This window comes from Podarcis melisellensis (assembly GCF_964234715.1).
Source record: "Podarcis melisellensis genome assembly, chromosome: 13".
NCBI lineage: Eukaryota > Metazoa > Chordata > Lepidosauria > Squamata > Lacertidae > Podarcis > Podarcis melisellensis.
Window position 1 is genome coordinate 24,539,389 of NC_138545.1, and position 20,388 is coordinate 24,559,776.

At 47.5% G+C, this 20,388-nt stretch overlaps 3 protein-coding genes across 6 annotated transcripts in view; 2 read left to right on the forward strand and 1 right to left on the reverse strand.

The window, feature by feature from the left end:
- LOC309355448 (uncharacterized protein) overlaps nt 1-14,365 on the reverse strand; it is a 60,151-nt gene extending 45,786 nt beyond the window's left edge. The window contains exon 1 of the mRNA XM_081886326.1: nt 12,749-14,365. The gene's annotated coding sequence lies outside the window, so the exon portion shown is untranslated. The remainder of the gene's footprint in view (nt 1-12,748) is intronic.
- On the forward strand, nt 3,245-20,378 carry ZNF628 (zinc finger protein 628). 4 transcript variants are annotated; one of them, XM_081886213.1, is made up of 6 exons: nt 3,245-3,582; nt 4,989-5,073; nt 5,760-9,227; nt 15,626-15,728; nt 17,644-17,721; nt 19,222-20,378. In XM_081886213.1, the coding sequence occupies exons 3-4, from the start codon at nt 5,775-5,777 to the stop codon at nt 15,665-15,667; spliced, it is 3,495 nt and encodes a 1,164-aa protein (XP_081742339.1). In that variant the 5' UTR covers nt 3,245-3,582; nt 4,989-5,073; nt 5,760-5,774; the 3' UTR covers nt 15,668-15,728; nt 17,644-17,721; nt 19,222-20,378. The 4 variants fall into 4 exon arrangements, with proteins under 4 accessions (XP_081742339.1, XP_081742338.1, XP_081742341.1 ...); XM_081886212.1 differs by lacking the exon at nt 4,989-5,073 and having other exon boundaries at nt 5,757-9,227; XM_081886215.1 differs by lacking the exon at nt 4,989-5,073 and having other exon boundaries at nt 5,757-9,227; nt 19,725-20,378.
- On the forward strand, nt 15,687-18,186 carry NAT14 (N-acetyltransferase 14 (putative); the record flags this gene model as incomplete). The annotated part of the gene is made up of 2 exons (XM_081885048.1): nt 15,687-15,728; nt 17,644-18,186. The coding sequence occupies 2 exons, from the start codon at nt 15,687-15,689 to the stop codon at nt 18,184-18,186; spliced, it is 585 nt and encodes a 194-aa protein (XP_081741174.1).
- Nucleotides 20,379-20,388: the final 10 nt, after the last annotated feature.

Sequence of the window (20,388 nt, forward strand, 5' to 3'; positions counted from 1 at the left end):
CAGTAAATCATATGCAGAAACCTAGATTTGTCAAACCTTGTTCAATGTCTTTCTGTCCTTCACCACCCCTTCTCCCGTGCCAGAACTTATATAAGCTTCATACCTTCCATCTAGCCCACTTTGATGAGATGCTACCCAATTTTAGGACACGTCCTCTAGCTTTGACACTGCACAGGGCACTGGGAAGTTTTCAAATTCTCTGAAGTTTGTTGGTGGATATTCAGGTAAACTGCCTAGCTGCTGAGTTTGTTAAAGTGGCACACACTGTTAAAGGCTACTCAGGGTCTTTTGTCGAGTAATTCAAATAAGCCTTGTAGATCCCAAGCTTCTTGCAAAACCTCTGGTTCACTGCAAAGAAATTAATGACAGATTTTGGTACATAGCAGCTCTACATTTTGTAGTCAGTACAGTTGGGTCTTTACTGCTTCACTAAACTAGAGCTACTGTATCACTTCAACCAAACGCTACTAGCAGATCATTTGACAGCTTGTTATGCAATACATGCTTAGATTAGGAATTTTGGAGCGGGAGAACAAAAACATACATCCCAGTCCTATGCAGATTGGGCTCATAGTCATGCCAAACTTACATAGAACCGAGCTGTAAAATTCAGCCGTAAGGCATAACAGTATGAGCATTAAGAAGTATTAAATATAGCAAGGTGCAAACCCACATAATTTTTTTGCTAAATGTAAAGAGACAACCACTCCTTATCACTGCTACTACTACTACAGGGTCTGTGAATGTTCTTTCTCTTTGCCAAGAGTAAGAATGATCACACTCTTTTATTCTGAATATAATAATCTGGGATATTTACCACTCCCTCATCTTGACACAAGAGTTTAGAATGCCTACTTAGTACTTAAACATGCACAGAAAGAGCAAGAAAAGTTTGTTCCTTGTAAACACTGTACATCTGAGCTACCCAGGTTGCATGAACAAAAGGACAGCTATCTAATCAGAAAATGCACAGCTTGGTTTTCTTCTTCTATTAGGAGAGAGAAAGGGACACCTGACTCGCCTAGGCTGTCAACGATTGATGTTGTGACTTCCCAGCTGGCAGTTCAGGAGAGCAGCCAAAGGACTGTTGTGTAACAGCGAAAGTGTTTGTGTAATCTTTCACCAACAGTGCTTGGAATCTGCTCTCGCACCTCGATTCGTATGCTGGACCTACTCCAGCGGGCTAGCAGTTCAAGCTGGCCCCCCAAATGCCATTCAGCTGCTGGGACATCTCAGCAGGTCACCCAGGTCCTTTTTGCCCTGGCCTGCGGCAAAAGGACATTATGATCGCTTTGTTAGGGTTCCCTCCTCCAGTTAGAAGTGGAAGACTGTTGGTGTGAATGAATATAAAGTCAAAGCATCAGAAGAGACCAGGGCCATTGAACCTCATTCCCCCTACAATAAGACAGCAATCTCTGCCCATCCACATTAAGAGGGCCAATTTATGCATTCCATATCACAGCAGGAAACAAGCTAAGTTGCAGAAGGGCATTTACAGGGCAAAAAAACTGAAACAACACAATCCTAGCTGCTACTGTTGCTGGTATAACTATACTGACAGAGGGTGAATATGCTGTGTGAAGAAAGAGAGATGACTAACTTAGGTGCTACAGGTTGCTGGGTTTTTTCTTTTTCTTTCTGATATTGCGGTTTCTATTGTCTATGGAACTCCTTTCACTTAAGAGATATTTGTCCCCCTCCCCATTTTCTTTGATATGGGTCTTAGAAAACTTTATTCCCAGCCTACATTTGATTAGAAAATTTGGGGTGGTTTTTTAAATCAGTTATTATATTGTGACTTGATTATGTTAACTGGCTGTTATGGTTTTCTTTTAATGCTGCTGTATTATCTTTGGGATTTTTAAAGCATTTTTCATTTGCATATGATTTTAATTATGAGGTTTGCTTGTCATTATTATATTTTCATTTGTAACTCCCTGACATGGGAGCTTTTGACATGGTTTTGAAAAAGCATATAAGATATGTAAATAAAAGAAATATTGTATTTTAAACCAGTGCTTTACATGGTTATCAAGACACTTTGCGGATTCTGATGGAGGGAATAAAAAATTATATTTGCAAACTACCAAGAGCTGTTTTCAATGCCTTTTTGAGACATGAAAGCAAATGTAGGGTAACTTATGCACGTAATAAATGAACCATGGAACAAGCCAAGGAACAGGACAAGCAAAACATTTTTTGAATAAAGTAGTTCTAGGAAGAAACAAGCTAAGCTCATGAACTGAACTGGTGACTTTTGACAAGAACAGAAATGATGCTCATTTTATGTAAAGTAGCCTACAGAGATCCATGCAGGCTGTTATTACAAATAACTGTACTAGTCCTTTCTTCCCAAATGAACAGACTCTATTTCCTATTTCCTACCAGGTACAGCCCTCTCTAAGCAGCCAATAATCTGCAATTGCACTTTTCCTAATCATCCTTTCAACCAGAGAGGGAGTGAGCAGGATCTCCTTTAGTTGTGGCAGACTTAATGCAAACAACTTAATGCTGCCCCCAGGTGGATAAAGGAGAACTGTGTCATTGATTTTCTTAAATAAGATATAACATACCTGTCTTTTAATAAGGGGAGAAAGGATGAGAATGGAAACAGCATGACAGTGGTATGACACTTGTTCTACACAACTTCACCAAGGCAATTTATTTTTTTTAACAGATCCGGACTTGAACTTGATACACTCTTGACTTATTTGGCATCATATTTCTGGGAACTCTTTGAGGCTAAAGAGCAGGCTGTAAATATGTGTGCCATATACAGTATAGATAGATAGATATTACAATAAAGAGGGTTCAAATTGCTTTTTGAGAGTTCAAAGAGAAAATTATTCACGTTGCTGTTTCTCCCATTCCTCAGCTGTCAGTGAAAAGGCCTCACTTGATAAAATTCCCCTTTCTATACCCTCCACCCACAGATTCCCCAGACTGTCAGCAAGCCCCATTCAATTCAATAGGACTTACTTCTCAATTGCTACCCCGCCCCCCCCCATACTCTGGGTAGAAGCAAGTTGATAAACAAATATTATTAATTTCATTTAATACCAGCGAAGGTAGGGTGATGTCATTATAAACCGTGATGTCAGTATTCACTAAGGCCACATGGAAGCAAGAGCTGGTCAACAATTTAAATTACCTGAGCTTCCTATTCTCACTATAATACATATTACTGTGTATGTATATAGGTCATGAGGTTTATTGTAAGGCCTCGAACGCGCTCACGATAAACGCCACTGCCACCTTTCCGGCGACACACAGAGCTTTCCCTTCCCCAAGCGCTTCCCAAAACACGTGGTGCGGGAACAACATGGCGAGCGGCAGCGTCCTCCACAACAGCCTACAACTCCCGAGATGCTTTGCGTGGCCAATGGCAGCGGCGCAAAGGGGTGAGGCTGGCTGCCCTCGCGGGCGGTTAGTGTGAGCGAGTTAAAGGTTGGGTGTCTCGCAGCGCCGGCCGTTGGGAGGGTGGAGCGACAGCCCCTCCCCCCCCCAGCCCCGCTGCACCCCTCTTATACAGCTCCTATTGAGACGAAGTGCGCAGGGAGGAAAAAAAAAAAGACCGGCCAGGTGAGGAAAAAAAAACAGGAGGCAGAGAAAGAAAGGGAGAAAAGATGTCGCGAGGCCGAACGGCAACGAAGGGGGAGGGGCGGCAAAGCTCGGTTCCTTAAAGGGGCAGGCCCGCATTTAAAGGGGAGTGTGCCACGGAGAGGTTTCCTGTGTTTTTTTGTCTGCCGACAGAACAGTGCCTTGTTCTGAGTGGCGGGAGGGTGGAGGAGGCACGCTTTTTAATTACAGGCGCGGGGGGTTGGCCCGAAGGAATCCCCTCCCCCAGCCTACGTAACGTTGGCAATAAAGCGGAGGCCTTAAAGCACTTTGCTCATGGTCAGGAGAGCCATCTGACTCCTTGGCGCAGGTCGGGGAAGTGATGCAGGGTTAATCTCTCCAAAGGCTGGGCTCGGATAGTTTGGTCCCCTATCCTCAAACTTTCGACACAAGAACACGAGCGGAATTCAAACACTTTAGCGGCTGCTTCGGGAAATTGTCCCCAATGCAAGTCGTGGAAAATTGCGTGAAACAAGACAGCCTTAAATCCTCTGGAAAAACAACAACACTGAATTGTGTTCTAAATTGCGTGCGCTCTGTTTTCTATGTAGTCAGCGTTTAATTTGAAAGGTTAAAAATTAAAACTTTTTTGCCATGCGGTCCTTGGAGTGTGGGTTATTGCCGTTGTGGCCCTTGGACATGTATAATAACCTTGGCCACTTTTATTTTCATGTATAGATCAGGAACTGAAGCTCAGAGATTTTCATGGCATACAGGCTACTTAAACTTTTCGCAGCTCATTTGCTCTCCTGATCCTGGGCCAAGCATGACTTCAGGCATCCATGCTTGTTTAAAATTATTTGTGTCTCATCTTTGTCTTCTCAGCTGACCTCCTGGGTAATTGACAGAAATTAATGACAAGGGTTCATGGTGGGAAATGATCACTAACCAGATTTAAATGCCACTGTTGTGGCTGGTCCAACTGCTGCTGTTCAAAGTTTCCATGGTGACCATCAAGGAAAATACTGCCCGCCCCCCATACACACAATGTGTACACTGAAGCAGTCTAGGCCAGGTAGCACCAGATGTTTTGGACCCAGGCAAGTGAGGCATCTCCTGGGCATCTGTACAATCCGCAACTGCTGACTCTTCCTGCTAACGGAAGATCCCTGGGGAGCAGGGGTGGGGGGGAAATGATGATGGGAAGGTGTCTGGTTTCCAGGCTGCAGTCTAGGGATTGGGAACATGTAACCCTCCAGATGTTGAACTGCATCCCCAGTTATACATGACCATTGGCTATGCTGACTTGGGCTTCTAGGAGGGCCACTGACTCACCTTCCTTGGCTCCAGAGGTTGCTATGTAATGGACTTTCATGAGTTCAACACCAAGTAGGGACCTAACCCATGTGTGTGTTTTGGGCAGGGGGGAGGGGGGAGTCAGCCTCCTAGGAAGAACATAATGTCATGGTAAAGATCATCCCATTCATCCTGAGAAGGAGCAGCTGTTCATCGTGAGTTGTATTTTCTAACCCTAACCCTAACCCTCTCCATTCCTTTTCCCTCTTGTATCATGTCTATTAGATTGTGAGGGTAGGACAAAGGACTGCCGTTTTTAAAATACTGGTACAGTACTTAGTAAATTTTAATAATATTAATAATATTATTAATAATAAAATTACTCTCCTCAAAGGCTGCATTCTTTTAGTCAGGGCTGTTCAAACATTCACTTTCAATCATAAACCAAAATGACTTCCTGTGCCTGTGAGCATCACTGAACGACCACTGCTTTTTAAAGGTGGCAAGTCCATTTGAGGTGATTTTTACTCTCTCATTTCCAACTAAGGGGGTATATGTAAGAAACACCCCAGTAATTCCTGGAGTTTGTAAGGTAAGTGCTAGTTTGCTCAGCTAGTTCCCCATTTGAAAGTGAAGCTGTAAAGTTTCTATGCAGATTTTACTGCCTCAGGCACAAATGGAGAGGTGCCACAGCTCAGTGGTAGAGCACATGCTTTACATGCTGACTCTCTCAGCTTCAGTCTTTAAGCATCTTCTGTTTAGTGATGGAAAAACCGTGTGGAAAGTATCAAGCTAGATGGACCAATAGTATGATTCAGTTTAGGAGAGCCCCTATAAATGAGGCTGGGTCTGTGACAGTTACAATAATGGTGTTCTCTCTTTCTCTGTGTGTGTTTTTCTAGCAGGTGAACTCTGGTGCAATGGTGGGAGCTCAGCAGCTAGAAATGCAGGCAGCGGCAGTGCCAGCGGTGGCCCCAGCAGGCGGAGGCCCCAGTGGCAGCAGTGGCGACCACCAGTATGAGTGCCTGGAATGTGGCAAGGTATTCAAATGGTCGTCACGGCTCATCCACCACCAGAGGACTCACACAGGCGAACGCCCTTACAAGTGCTCAGAGTGCCCCAAGGCCTTCAAGGGGTCCTCAGCCTTGCTGTACCACCAGCGCGGACATACGGGGGAGCGACCTTACAAGTGTGACAAGTGTGGCAAAGCATTCAAACGGTCGTCCTTGCTTCAGATCCACCAGAGTGTGCATACTGGCCTGCGTGCCTTCAAGTGCGCTCAGTGTGGCCTGGCTTTTAAGTGGTCCTCACATTACCAGTACCATTTGCGTCAGCACACTGGCGAACGCCCCTATCCTTGCCCAGCGTGTGACAAGGCCTTCAAGAACTCTTCTAGCCTGCGGCGGCACCGCCATACACATACAGGCGAGCGCCCCTATGTCTGCCTCATCTGCAGCAAGGCCTTCACGCAGTCCACCAACCTGCGGCAGCATCAGCGGGTGCATACTGGCGAGAGGCCCTACCGATGCCAAGACTGTGGTAAGGCCTTCACCCACTCTTCCAACCTGGCACTGCACTGCCGATCGGCACATGCTGCCCGCCCCGCCCACACCTGTGTTATCTGTGGCAAGGCCTTTGCATCGGACACCTATCTGCAGCGGCACTTGGAGTCTCATGGGGACATTGCTCCTCCAGCACAGCTCTTCTTGGAGGAGCCAACCACCACTGTGGAGATGCTGTTTCGGTGTAGTGTCTGCCATCTCACCTTCCCCTTGCAGGAGCAGCTGCTGAGCCACCAGGAAACACACTTGGCCCCAGCAGAGCCACTGCCTCTGCCGCCACCACCACCGCCACTACCAGTGCAGGAGGAGGTGGCTGCTGTAGCGTCCCCCACACCCTCCCTAGCTTGCTCTGTGTGCAGTAAGACTTTCAAGAGTGCCGCGGGTTTAGCACGACACCAACAGAGCCAGCACTCATCCGATCGCACCTACACCTGTATGGTGTGTGAACGCTCCTTCCCGGCGCTGGCCAGCCTGTTGGGCCATCAGCGTTCCCATCCTCCGGCTGAACAACGGTTGGAGGAGGCAGAGGTGACATGCCCAGCACAGGCAGAGCCAGTGCCCGCAGCCACAGTGACGCCACCCCCACCCCCTGAGCGCCCCTATGTGTGCGGAGAGTGTGGGAAGTCATTCAAGGGCTCCTCTGGGCTGCGTTACCACCTCCGTGACCACACGGGCGAGCGCCCCTACGCTTGTGGCGAGTGTGGCAAAGCCTTCAAGCGCTCCTCGCTGCTGCGTATCCACCAGCGGGTGCACACGGGCCTGCGTGCCTTCACTTGCTCCACCTGCGGGATGGCATTCAAATGGGCTTCCCATTATCAGTACCATTTGCGGCAGCACACCGGCGAACGTCCCTATGCTTGCCAAGATTGCGGCAAAGCCTTCAAGAACACCTCGTGCCTCCGGCGGCACCAGCAGTTGCACACCGGTGAGCGGCCCTTTGCCTGCCAGACCTGTGGAAAGTCCTTCACGCAAACATCCAACCTCCGGCAACATCAGCGGGTACACACTGGCGAGAGGCCCTATTGTTGCCGGGACTGTGGCAAGGCCTTCACCCACTCCTCCAACCTGGCACTGCACAGACGTACCCATTCGAGGGAGCGCCCCTTCCAGTGCCCGGTGTGCTCCAAGGCCTTTGTCATGGCCTCTTACTTGCAGCGCCACTTCCGCACCCACAACAGTGCTGAGGCGCCCAGCCGCCCAGCCACCACCTCACCTGCCACCACTCAAGAGGTGCAAATTATGCCTAACTTGCAGGCCACTCTGAATGTGGAGTTAAGTGGCAGCCCAGCCCCTCCTGTCTCGTCAAACACTCAGACTTTCCTGCTTGTGCAAACATCACAGGGATTGCAACTTATCCCCAGCATACAGCAGCCGCCGCAGCCACCCCCACCCCAAAATTTACCCCCCAAACTTATCCTGCTGCCCAGTCCCCAGGTGCCCACTACATCCACTGCTCCGACCAGCATTACCCTGTTGCCAGCTGCTCCTACTACCCCAGGCAAATCTGCCCTGGTCCGTCAAGGTAAGGCCAAGAAACCTGTGCCGTTGGCTCCCCCACCACCATCGGTGTCTGGCAGCCAGAATATCATTTTGATGCCCAGTGCCACCGGGGCCAGCATGCAGCCCCTCTCTAATGTGCAAATCCAGAGGACACCAGGGCTACAGGCTAGTGGACAGAATGTTATTGTTCTCCAGAGCTTGCCAGAACAGCAACTCGGCACGGTGCAGATCCAAACTGTGCCAGCTGCTCCACCAGCAGGCACCATTCAGATTCAAACCCTGCCCCAGCCCCTCCAGAGCTTTCCCACTGCCCAGCCAGGTGGCACTTTGCAAATTCAGACCGTACCTGCTTCACAGCAACCTGGCACAATCCAGATCCAGGCCTTCCCACAGCCTCCACAGTCTGGCATTGTACAGATTCAAAGCCTGCCCCTTCCCCAGAATACAGTCCAGATCCAAAATTTGCCCACCTCCCAATCAGGAGGCACTGTGCAGATCCAGAGCCTGTCTAGTTGTCCACAGACTGGCACGGTGCAGTTTCAAACTCTTCCACCTTCCCAGAAGATGAACACTGTACAATTCCAAGCTGTGCCATCCTCTGAGCAGGTAGGGACCCTACAGCTCCAAACTCTCCAGCCTTCCCAGCAAGTGGGTCCCATTCAGATCCAGACCTTGCCATCCCTGCAGCAAAGTAGCCCTCTGCAGATCCACAGCCTGTCCCCCTCCAATCAGCCTTTGACCAGCGTCGAAATCCAGAGTCTCTCGCCTTCCCAACAGCTGGATGGCACCATTCAGATCCAGGAGCTGGTTTCTTCTCAGGAAGAGCAACAGCTTCAACCTTCAGAGGAGATGACCAGTGTTCAGCTTCAGACTTTGAGCCCACCACAGGAGATGAATGAGGTGGGGACTTCTCTGTCCAGCTCCCATGAGCTCTCTGAGGTGGACCTCCAACAGGGACCTGGTGTGAAGGAAGAAAGCCAGGACCTAATTGTGGTGCAGAACTCTCCAGGGGAGGAGCTTCTGGGGCCAGGCGGGGAGGTGGAGAGCCTGGAAGGGGTGCAAGACATGCACTTTGAAACTTTACAGACCGATGAGGGAGTTCAGAACGTGTTGGTGCTGAGAAGTGCAGGAGGAGAGCAGACCCGGTTGTGCGTGCAGGAGGTGGACAACATCCAGACAGTGCAAGAGCTGCCTGGCCTCCAGCTGCAAGGCCCTGAGGGTAGTGCTGGGACTGGGCAGAACCTCCTGATCATCCGTAGTGCCCAGGGGGAACAGACCCTCCAAGTGCTGGAGAGTGTGCCAACACTGCAGGTGAGCAGCCCAGACAGCACCCAACCTACTGGGGACAGCAACAGCACCTCCCAAATGGTGCAACTTCTGCCGAGCCCAGTAACTTCGCAAGGCCTGCCCTCCATTCAGATTGTGCAAACGGTACCCAACATGCAGCTTGTCCACACTTTCTGAGGACAACTGTCCCCATCCTTGCATTGGAGTACTAACTGAGACTCAGTTGTGCTCTCACTAGTGGCTGCTATAATTAACTGTGTTGCCGGACAGGATCGACCTGGGCAACTTCAAGACTCCTGGAGGTGGCTATGCTTAGGTTCCTCAGGACAGTGTCATGAAATGACAGCAGAGAGCTTAGCTCACGCCCATGCCTGCAGGTCCAAAGCATACCCTTGATTCCCTCACTTCCTGCTCACATGGGGATTGTTGTTGCTGCTCGTGTCCTTGCAGTTACAATGACTCCACCACCATGTCCTTCCCCCAAACACTTTTGTCTTGTTTTGCATGTGAGAAAGGGATAGCCAGTCCAGTCCTTGATACAATCCCTAACCTACCCATTTCCCCATCCTGTCTGAAATACGTTGTTCCAACAAGAACCAAATGTATGTGCAGTCTGATGGTTGGAAGACTGTGCAGCCAGAATTCCTGGTTTTTTTCTCCACACTGGACAGAAAATATAGTTAGCAGATATCAACTGGACTGCTGGCTTATCTCCATTTCCCTGCTGTGTTGCAATTTTGGAGCTAAGTGCTGTGGAGCAGTGTGAGCTCTTTTTATGTATTAGAAAATGGGGAAAGTTCGAGTTTTTGGGTCTTCCTTTGATACTGGGTGCTGCAGGAGGCTGTTTTATGAGCTGTCATAAACAGCATCTTTTTCCGGTTAAGCCCCTCTTATCTATTCTCCATTCCAGCCCCTTACCATGTGCAGAACCACATTTCTTCCCAAGTGTACCCCAATTCCTGGTGCTAACAGACAAGAGGGTCATAGACTCTTGGTCTAGAAGAAAAATAAAAGACTGCTTCAAAGCATTTTTACTCCTTTCTGTGTATTGTGCAGAGGCTGGGTTCATCAATACATGTTATACTTCTTTTGTGCTTTTTAAGTCTGATTGGCATTTCAGTAGCAGATTGCACAGTCCCCAAAGGAAGTCAACTAAGAACATAGGAAGTTGCCTTATACTGAGTAAGACCATTGGTCCATCTAGCTCAGTAATGTATATATCAGGGTTTCCTAAACTTGGATCACCAGCTGTTTTTGGACTACAGTTCCCATCATCCCTGACCATCAGTCCTAGCTGTAGTTCAGAAATAGCTAGAGACCCAAGTTTGGGAAACCCTGATCTAGACTGAATGGTAACAGCTCTCTAGCATTTCAGGCAAAAATCTTTTTCAGCCCTCTCTTGAGATACTGTGGCTTTGAACCTGTGTTCTTCTCCATACAAAGCATGTCCTGTTTCTGGGGGACAGGAGGCGGGCAGGTGTGGAGGATTCCCTGGTCCTGAATGGGGTAACTGTGCCCCTGAAGGACCAGGTGCGCAGCCTGGGAGTCATTTTGGACTCACAGCTGTCCATGGAGGCACAGGTCAAATCTGTGTCCAAGGCAGCTGTGTACCAGCTCCATCTGGTACGTAGGCTGAGACCCTATCTGCCTGCGGACTGTCTCGCCAGAGTGGTGCATGCTCTGGTTATCTCCCGCTTGGACTACTGCAATGCACTCTACGTGGGGCTACCTTTGAAGGTGACTCAGAAACTACAACTAATCCCGAATGCGGCAGTTAGACTGGTGACTGGGAGCGGCCGCCGAGACCATATAACACCGGTCTTGAAAGACCTACATTGGCTCCCAGTACGTTTCCGAGCACAATTCAAAGTGTTGGTGCTGACCTTTAAAGCCCTAAACGGCCTCGGTCCAGTATGCCTGAAGGAGCGTCTCCACCCCCATCATTCTGCCCGGACGCTGAGGTCCAGCGCCGAGGGCCTTCTGGTGGTTCCCTCATTGCGAGAAGCAAAGCTACAGGGAACCAGGCAGAGGGCCTTCTCGGTAGTGGCGCCCGCCCTGTGGAATGCCCTTCCAGCAGATGTCAAAGCGATAAACAACTACCTGACATTCAGAAGACATCTTAAGGCAGCCCTGTTCAGGGAAGTTTTTAACGTGTGATATTTTACTGTATTTTTGGTTTTTATGGAAGCCGCCCAGAGTGGCTGGGGAGGCCCAGCCAGATGGGCGGGGTATAAATAATAAATTATTATTATTATTATTATTATTATTATTATTATTATTATTATTATTATTATTATGTGATCTACAACTGAGCTACAGCCCTGCAGCTTTAACAGGCTTGAGAGGTGCAAGATAAAAGGTTCCTGCTTAGAGGAAACTCTTTATGTTTTTCTCAAGCGGCTTCAACATGCTGGATATTCAATTTTAAACTGAAAGGTGCTGGGACTCAAGCCTAAATGGGTACTTCAGCTTAGTTTTGAAAGTCAATGCAAATGAGGTCTCTGTACACGATTTCTGGAAAATGCAACATGTTTGGTGAATTTCTTGGTGTAGGAGGTTCTGCAATTTGAGGAATGATTGTGGTTGAGCTCAGAACCAAAGACCAAAGTGGGCAGAGTTGAGACTTGTGGGATTTCCTGTGGGTTGTTTTTTTTCTTCCTCCGAGAACACTGAGATCCACCAAACTGATGGCTCAGGTGGCTGAGCCAATTATGTGCTGCACACTGTAGCCCTACACTTGAATAACTTGTACAGTGGTGCCTCAGGTTACAGATGCTTCAGGTTACAGACTCCACTAACCCAGAAATAGTACCTCAGGTTAAGAACTTTGCTTCAGGATGAGAACAGAAATTGTGCGGCGGCGCGGCAGCAGCAAGAGGCCCCATTAGCTAAAGTGGGGCTTCAGGTTAAGAACAGTTTCAGGTTAAGAACGGAACTCCAGAACGAATTAAGTTTTTAACCCGAGGTATAACTGTAAAGAAAAAGCTGTCCACAAAAGCTAAACAAGTGAAACCTGGCCATGCTCTTTCTATTTATGGTTTGTTAGCAATCTTCCCTCTCAGTGTCTTACTCTATAAATTATATGATGCATTGCATTTTAGTACTTGAGAACTGAGCATCTTGGGAGAGCCACTGGTTCCCCACCTCCAGCAGAGAACATGGGGAAGGCACTTTTACAGGACAAAAAACTGAAAAGATGAAGAACCAACCTTCAGGGTCAGTGTGGGACAACACTCAGGTTCCACAGGGGATTTTTCCCCCACTGTGTTAATCATGTTCTTAAATACAGTGGTACCTTGGTTCTCAAACTTAATCCATTCCAGAAGTCCGTTCTAATACCAAGGCGTGCTTTCCCATAGAAAGTAATGCAAAATGGATTAATCTGTTCCAGACTTTTAAAAACAACCCCTAAAACAGCAATTTAACATGAATTTTACTATCTAATGAGACCATTGATCCATAAAATGAAAGCAATAATCAATGTATTGTAGTATAAAATAGAGAGTATTGTTGATGTTAAAATTAAAATTACAATTTTTTCTTACCTGCACTGATGATAGTCATTGTTTGGATGGGGGGCTTTTATCCATTTCTGTAGTTGCACAATCAATCAGTAGCTGAACTGAGTTCCATACAGTCACAAAAACAAATTAACCGAAAAAGCCTCAAAAACAAAAACACAAAATAAATAGCAAAAACAAAAGCCCCAAACTTAATCTGTTCTGGAAGTTCGTTCGACTTCCAAAATGTTCCAAAACCAAGGCACAGCTGATTGGTGCAGGCACCCTAGAAACAATAGCCGACAACCGCATCGGATGTTCGGCTTCCAAAAAACGTTTGGAAACTGGAACACTTACTTCCTGGTTTTTGGTGTTTGCGAGCCAAGGCGTTTGAGAACCAAGGTACCACTGTACTGCATGGCAGGAGGCGAATGGCTCACAGATATGCTTAAGGTGAAGACAGACATAATTGTAATGCTGCCTTAGCCATTTCACACATTGAATTTTTTGCCAATGTGAACTGCTGGTTTTAATGCTTGTTTCAAGGAGCTGTTAAAAGGACCTATGCCCCATGTGAATTTGACAGTCAGCCACCTTGTGGTGATGTTAAAAAGTTTTTTAAAAAGTAACACCCCCATTTTGCAATGATTAACAAAATGGGTTACAAATGGTTTACTGAGTCAGTGCCAATGTTACTGTTTTTAAATGCCAGCTTCTAAACCACTCAGAACTGTTATGCTTCTTCAGACCAATATCCATTTCCTTTTGACATCGGCCAGCAGCCAGCTAGATGCAAAAAGGAAGCTCACAGGCAGAACAGAATGGCTACAAATCAAATTGGTGCACCTTCTTATCTCCAACAACGATGCTTAATTTCTTAATATTTACATTGAGAAAGCAACATGTCAAAGGTTTCTCGGGAATTCAATGCATACAATATAATGAAATAAATCCCTTTATTTTTGCTGTTTTAACCGTGAGCCCCAAACAAACAGTCTGTGCAACTCTTTAAAAAAAGTTGAAAAACAAAACCCTTCTGGAAAGACACATACACTTCCGGGTGGCTTCCAACTTCATGTCAACAGCATAAAATGGGTACATAACGAAAATGATACATTAACAGCCGCCAGCTGTTTACATTATGGGCAGCAGGTTGTGTGTTTTTTAACAGTTCCATAGCAGACTGGCAGCAATAGGGGAAGGCTTTTCCAGATTTCCCTCCCTACTAGCTGGCTACAGCTATACCCGTTGAATCCCCGCCTGTCACTTCACCATGAAAAAAGAAAAAGAAAATTAGAAAGTCAGATATTTCCCTAAGTCCTAAGCCATTCAAACTGAACCCACCCCCGCTGCTGCCCGCTCTCTCCCATAAAAGGCAAAACGGGTTTGGGACTCGCAGTGCTTGAGGCCCCGTTTCGCCCCCTTAGCAACAGTTGCCAAGAACTGCGTAAGGAGCGAAAGGCGCCGAAGAAGCCAGGAGCGCCACGCATGCGCTCATGGAGTGAGGAGCTGGAGCTGCGAAGCTGGGGAGGGTTGACTAAGAAGAGGCTCTTGGGGCGAAGCTCTTTTCCCCTCTCCTTTCCCTCCCCTCCCTCCTGAAAAAGCGGGCGGGGTGGGGAGCGAGAGAGATGTAGGAGGCCTCGGAGAATTCCACGCTCCTTTTATGCATCTGCAAAGGCAGCCGCTTCCTACAGGCTGGGTGAGTCCATTCCGCGCCTAGGGGGGGAGTGGAGAAGGTTTGCGGGCGTTTCTATTTCTGCGGAGGGGTGTGGCCGCAAGGGCTATTTTGCCGTGCCCGGTCAGTTTACGACGGTGGTGCTGGCGTTTTATTGCGGATCTGCCTTTGCTCCCGGGAGGGGCAGAAGGGGCAGGCCGGAGAAATGTGGGCGTCGCGTTTTTTTTTGTCCGTTATGTGGCATAAATTAACGGTGGTGCTCCATTGCAAGGGAGCCTACCTTGCAAATAGAGTAGGGGGCGCAGGGAGCTAGATGGGAATCAGAGGCTGCTGGTAAAATGGCTCCCACGACCTTTAATTAAATGGGGGGGGGGCGTGCAGATGTTATTTCATAAAGTATACACGGCCTCGGTCTCGTTCCTTTTCAAAACGACCCCAGGAGGCATGTGGTCCCTGTTTAAGCAGATGGGAAACTAAGGCCAAAAGACTGCCAGTGAACTTGCTGCTGAACAAGAATATATTCTTCCCAGCTATACCGGTTATAGTTGCCTTTTTAAGAGTTGCCAGCTTCTTTTCTTACCAGGGCTCCTGTGCATTTAAATTGGAGAACGATTGTCAGGCATTTAACACTTTAAAATGGAAAGGGTGTCTGTTGAGAAGAGATGAGTTCTGATTTTTGTGTGTGTGTAAATGTACAAGAGCCATGCCACAAGCAAAATAGTTTTCAACTCTTGCTGGCATTGTAGGAAGTTGCTGCTTCTGTGTTTGTTAGATTGATCCCCGCCCCCAAAATACCTATTCTACTTTAGGAAGGGATTAGGGAGTAGGAGTCTTTCTCCTCATCCCCCGAGATTATTATTATTGCTGTATTTGTATCCCGCCTTTCCTACACAGAGCTCAAGGTGGTGTGCCTGGTTATCTACCCACTCTTCATGTAATATTCACAACAACCCTGTGGGGTAAGCTGAGAGACAGTGACTGGCCCAAAGGCACCCAGCAAACATAGCTGAGTGGGGACTTGAATTTTGGCCTGTCAGGTCCTGGTCCAGCACTAACCACTACACCACACTGCCTCTGGTTTCTGTGCTGCTTCAACATAAAAATGCTCCCCATTTGCTCAAGAGTGTCCCCAGCCATGGTGGAAGGTTGGGCTCTGACAAATGGCCCATGCTAGTCCACTTTACTTGTCCGTCCCAGCCTCTCATCAAGGACAAATCAGACAATAACTGGACTTTCCCTCTTCGAAGGTGCCATCTGCTGGCTGCCAGCATGCCTACCCTGGAACCTGAGCAACTGACCATCAGAGAAATGAGAGAGGAGGAGACACCAATTGTCTTGGAGCTTCTGAAGGTGAGATGGGCTTCTGAGAGAGGTGGTGGAGAGCCCAGGCTATATAAGCACACTCTTTTCTTCCTTTCTAAAGACTTATGGAATGTGTCATTTAATAGGAACCTTCCCCTAGAGATGGGGAAGGCAGTTTGGTGTTCTCCGGATGTTGTGGACTACAACTCTCCCTTCATCCTTTACCACTGGCAATGCTGATGGGCTGGTGAGAGTTGTAATCCACCAAACTGGAGGACATTGCATTGTCTACTTCGGCGTCAGCAAACTTTTTCAGCAGAGGGCCGGTCCACTGTCCCTCAGACCTTGTGGGGGACTGGACTATATTTTTGGGGGAATGAACGAATTCCTATGCCCCACAAATAACCCAGAGATGCATTTTAAATAAAAGGACATATTCTACTCATGTAAAAACATGCTGATTCCCGGACCATCCACGGGCTGGATTTAGAAGGCGATTGGGCCACATCCAGCCTCAGTTTGCCTACCCATGGTCTACTTAATATTTTAGAACAGTTGCACATTGCAAGGGAACTATGTGTGTGTGTGTTCTAGGAAGCTGTTTCAGTTCGTTTAGGGCAATACTTCCCAAACTTGGGCCACCAGCTGTCTTGGGACTACAATTCCCATCATCCCTGTCCACTGTTCCTGCTAGCTAGGGATCATGGGAGTTGTAGTCCAACAACAGCCAGAGAGCAAAGTTTGGGAAACACTGACTGGGGTAACTAAGAAGCCTAATCAGTCTTCCAAGTAGGAAGCCTTCTAGAGCAGCATCTTCTGCAAAGCACAGAGCTCCTCAACAGACAACTTGGAATGGGCAGGGATGTTTGAAAGCCACTGAACTGGAATTACTGGTTCTGCATGCAACTTTATTTCCTGATTGTGATGCTAGCACTTCTGTTTTCTTGCATTCCTTTCACACTGTAGTACCTGTTGCAAACGTGTTTTTTTTTTTACTGATATTTCACGCTAAATTTCATTGACAGCAGTGAGTGTGGTGTGACACAACAACGAAGGTTAGTGAACACTGCCACTCCTCCTCCACCCTTTCCGCACATGCATGCTTCTGTTCTCCCATGATTCACCCATGAAAACAGTAGGAAAGATCTTTATGCTGGCATACACCTCAACTTTTGTCACTTTACACCTACAGTTTTCTGGCTTATTGGGGATGCAAACAGATTTTTTTATGAAAGCAATTAACCTGGAAATGAGCACTAAACTTCACCGTATTCTGCTAGATTTCCAGAAGCAGTTTTTACATAATGTAAAAGCACAAATATAATGCAGAAATTAGAGAAACAGAATAAACTGCTGTGTGAATGCAGCCCACTCTTCCTGCCACCTCCACTCTGATTTTTCTTTGGGGGGGGGGTTAACTGAGCATATTAAACCTAGAGAGAAAGAAAATTGAGATCTTAGCAGCATAAAAAAAATTTTAAGGGAACTTGTCAAGAAGAGGAGCTGCATTTGATGATACTTACCTCCAAGGGTTGGGCAATAAGTAGTTGTGTTACTGTGTTATTATCCCACAGTTAAACACTAGAAAGAAAATTCCCTCCACACTTAAAGACTGGGAAGAAAATTTCCTAAGGGAAAGAAAGCGTGGTTCAATCCACTGGCTCTGTCTCAATTCCAATGCTCTTTTTTCGAGGTTCCTTGTTTCCCACTAGTACTTGCATTATAGAAAAGCTGGGGTAGAACAACTTTCGTATCTGCAGGACAGTTCTGCTTTCAGTGTGGCTCTTGTCTCTCCAGGCTTTTCTTAGCTCTGTGCAAATTGCTACAGACGTCATAGAATTCCCCTCGTACGTTTTCAGGTAAAGTGAAGGATAAACATTTGTTTAGAGATACACAACACATCCCAGGTCCCTCATAGCTGTACATGGTCCTTTACTTCATATCCCTTTCTGTTTTCCACCAGGATGGATTCAAGGATACAGAGAACCGCCTGATCCTCTATGTGCTGACGCGGCCTCTGGCTTTGTTGCTGATGGCGGTGGTGAGCAGCGGCCTGCGTTTCTTCCTGAACTCGTTTGTGGTGGCTCTCGTGCTGCCAGTCCTGCTCACCGTGGTGGCTCTGAAGCTTCTGCTGTGGCGCTCGCCAGACTTGAGGCACCTGCATGCCTACTACAGCACAGGGCAGCGCGGGCTATGGGTGGCTGTATACGACGAGGACGACGTGTGCGGCTGCGTGGCTCTGGAGCCCTGCGGCGGGGAACCACGCACGGCGGAGCTCAAGCGCCTGGCTGTGAACCGGTGGTACCGGCGCTCTGGTGTGGGCCGATCCCTCCTCAGCTTCCTGGAGGCTCATGCTCGCGCCCAGGGCTTCAAATTCTTAGTGGCCCAGGTCTCGGTAGTCACCAAGGCGGCGATTGGGCTCTTTGAGAGCACTGGCTACAACATGAGTGGTGGGCGGCGGTGGCTGGGCTACACCATACAGCAGGAGTTCAGCAAGGAGCTCTAGTTGGTCTGCCTGCCAGTTAGCCACTAGGGAGGGACCCTCCCTAGTCTTGAGGAATCCCTGCCGGCCCCCTAAATGTGGGGAAAGCACCGAGCGCCAGAAGCAAGACTGCAGGGAACAAGTCATCTCTTAAGCCCCCAAACAGGGCAGTTCCTCTCAACAAAAGTGGCTTTCTCTGCCTGGAAAATCAGACACAGTAGCCATAAACACAGAGCTAAGCAGGGGAAAGGGTTGTCCATTAAGAGCCTTCTCCCCGGTCTGCCATGTCACTCAGGCTCCCTGTCATTTAGAGTTTTCTACCAAAGCCACCCCAGATTATCTGTCTATAGTTTTGAAGAGTGGAAATAACCAATAGTTAGTTGTTGTCCCCCACCCCACCCCATGCCTTGCCTCTGGTCAGACTCTACACCAAACACACTCAAATCTTACACCAGGGTAAACCTCAAATTCTAGGACTTGCATAAATACTGTATATCAAGCAAACCTGGATTTCTATACAGCGCAGTTGGCGTGAATGGCATTTTACAGAATATGAGAGGGCAGGGCTCTATGCCAAGGAGCTTTATTTATTTATTTGCTATGTTTTATTTAATAATAATGATAATTTTATTATTTATACCCCATCCATCTGGCTGGGTTGCTGTATAGCCTTGCCCTATTCTACTGTCTTTTTGTGCATTTGGAACTTCATGGGGAGGAATGCATTTTGCGTGTGGGTGGGTGGGTGGTGGTGCATATTTTAGGAATATGCACAGGTGTGTGTGGACAACTTTTCTGCTTGCTCCAAATCTCCCCCTCCCTCCCAAGCTGCTTTTCCTTAAAAAAGAGCTGCTGGGTTCTGTTACACTCATTTCCATGCAACATGCAGCTTGACTTACAAGATGGCAAATGGCACTTTGTTCTCTGTTGGATTTGTACAGCTGTCAAACTAGGTAGATTCGAGGGTGATCTATTCAGAGCTTTATAGGTCAAGGCTGATCCTGTCAACTGTGTCTCTATACGCACATGGGTGGATTTTTTTTAATGGTATCATTGCAGCTGACAGGGACTTTGCCTCTATGGAGCCTTTCAGCTTCCTCCTGAGTCCCGGGACTTGGGGTCTGAAGAGAGAGAACCTCTTCCATGTGGCTTCTGGATCCCAGTTCCTCCAGAGGCTGAAGCAATTGATAAAACTGTGGATTGGCTGTGGGGTGGGTGGGAATCACATTTTCAGCTCCCACCTCAGGTCAGCCTGGGCTTGCAGCATCTCTGTTGTGCACCCCACTCCCCAAAAGGACACAGCAGACTGGAGACTCTTATGATAAGGCGATTCAGGGAAATGTATGATATCACCGTAGATAAATATGTCTTGCTAACGGCCTGTGATTATGAGTGGGAAGAAGTGCCTGCACCCAGGGGTTCATAATACAGAAATACACCCTGCAGCCCTCTGGAATGAATCCGTGTTGGTGGGGACTGGGTTACCTGGTACTGGGTGTAGAGGAGATATTTTGCTTTCATTATAAGTGCTCTCAATATGAGCCATTTCCTTTTCCCCACAGGAGCGATCCCTAAAGGAGGAACAGGGAGCAATGGCTCATTTCTTTTTAACAGGATGATGGGGATTTCAGCTGGAAACTACCTTCCTTGGAAAAGTTGGGCCATTGGATGAGGGGAAAAAAATCTCCACTACCCCCCACCCCACCCCACCCTCACAAATAAAAAGCTTGCCTACCCTAGTGTGTCTAGGGGAAATGTATTTTCCCAAAGTGGATGAAAACTGGGAAATGGGCTTGAAGTGTGAGGGTGATAAAACATGTCCACAAAGATTAGATCTTTATATGTGGAGAATCCAGAGGGGGAAACTTGTGATACAGAGAGTTGTTACACCAAAGGTCAAATGGCATATGTGTGTGGATATGTGCAGGAGCGGGCTTCCCCAGGTTTATGCGATTTAAAACGGGGGTAGATGTTCCTCCATTTAAGAAATGAATGGTGGGTAGGGAGAGGGAGGAATCCAAATGGGTGGTGATTTGGAGAGGGTTTCAAAACACTGGAAAGGAATGACTTTTTGTACGTGTGTATAAATAAATATTTAGATGGTTTTAATTAAATAGTTTTAATGACTTGGGCAGTTCAGTTACACTTTGTGTGTAAACCTCATTGGCAGACGAAGGTTAAGATTAGTAATTAATTAAATACACATTTTAAAACAATCTGAATGGC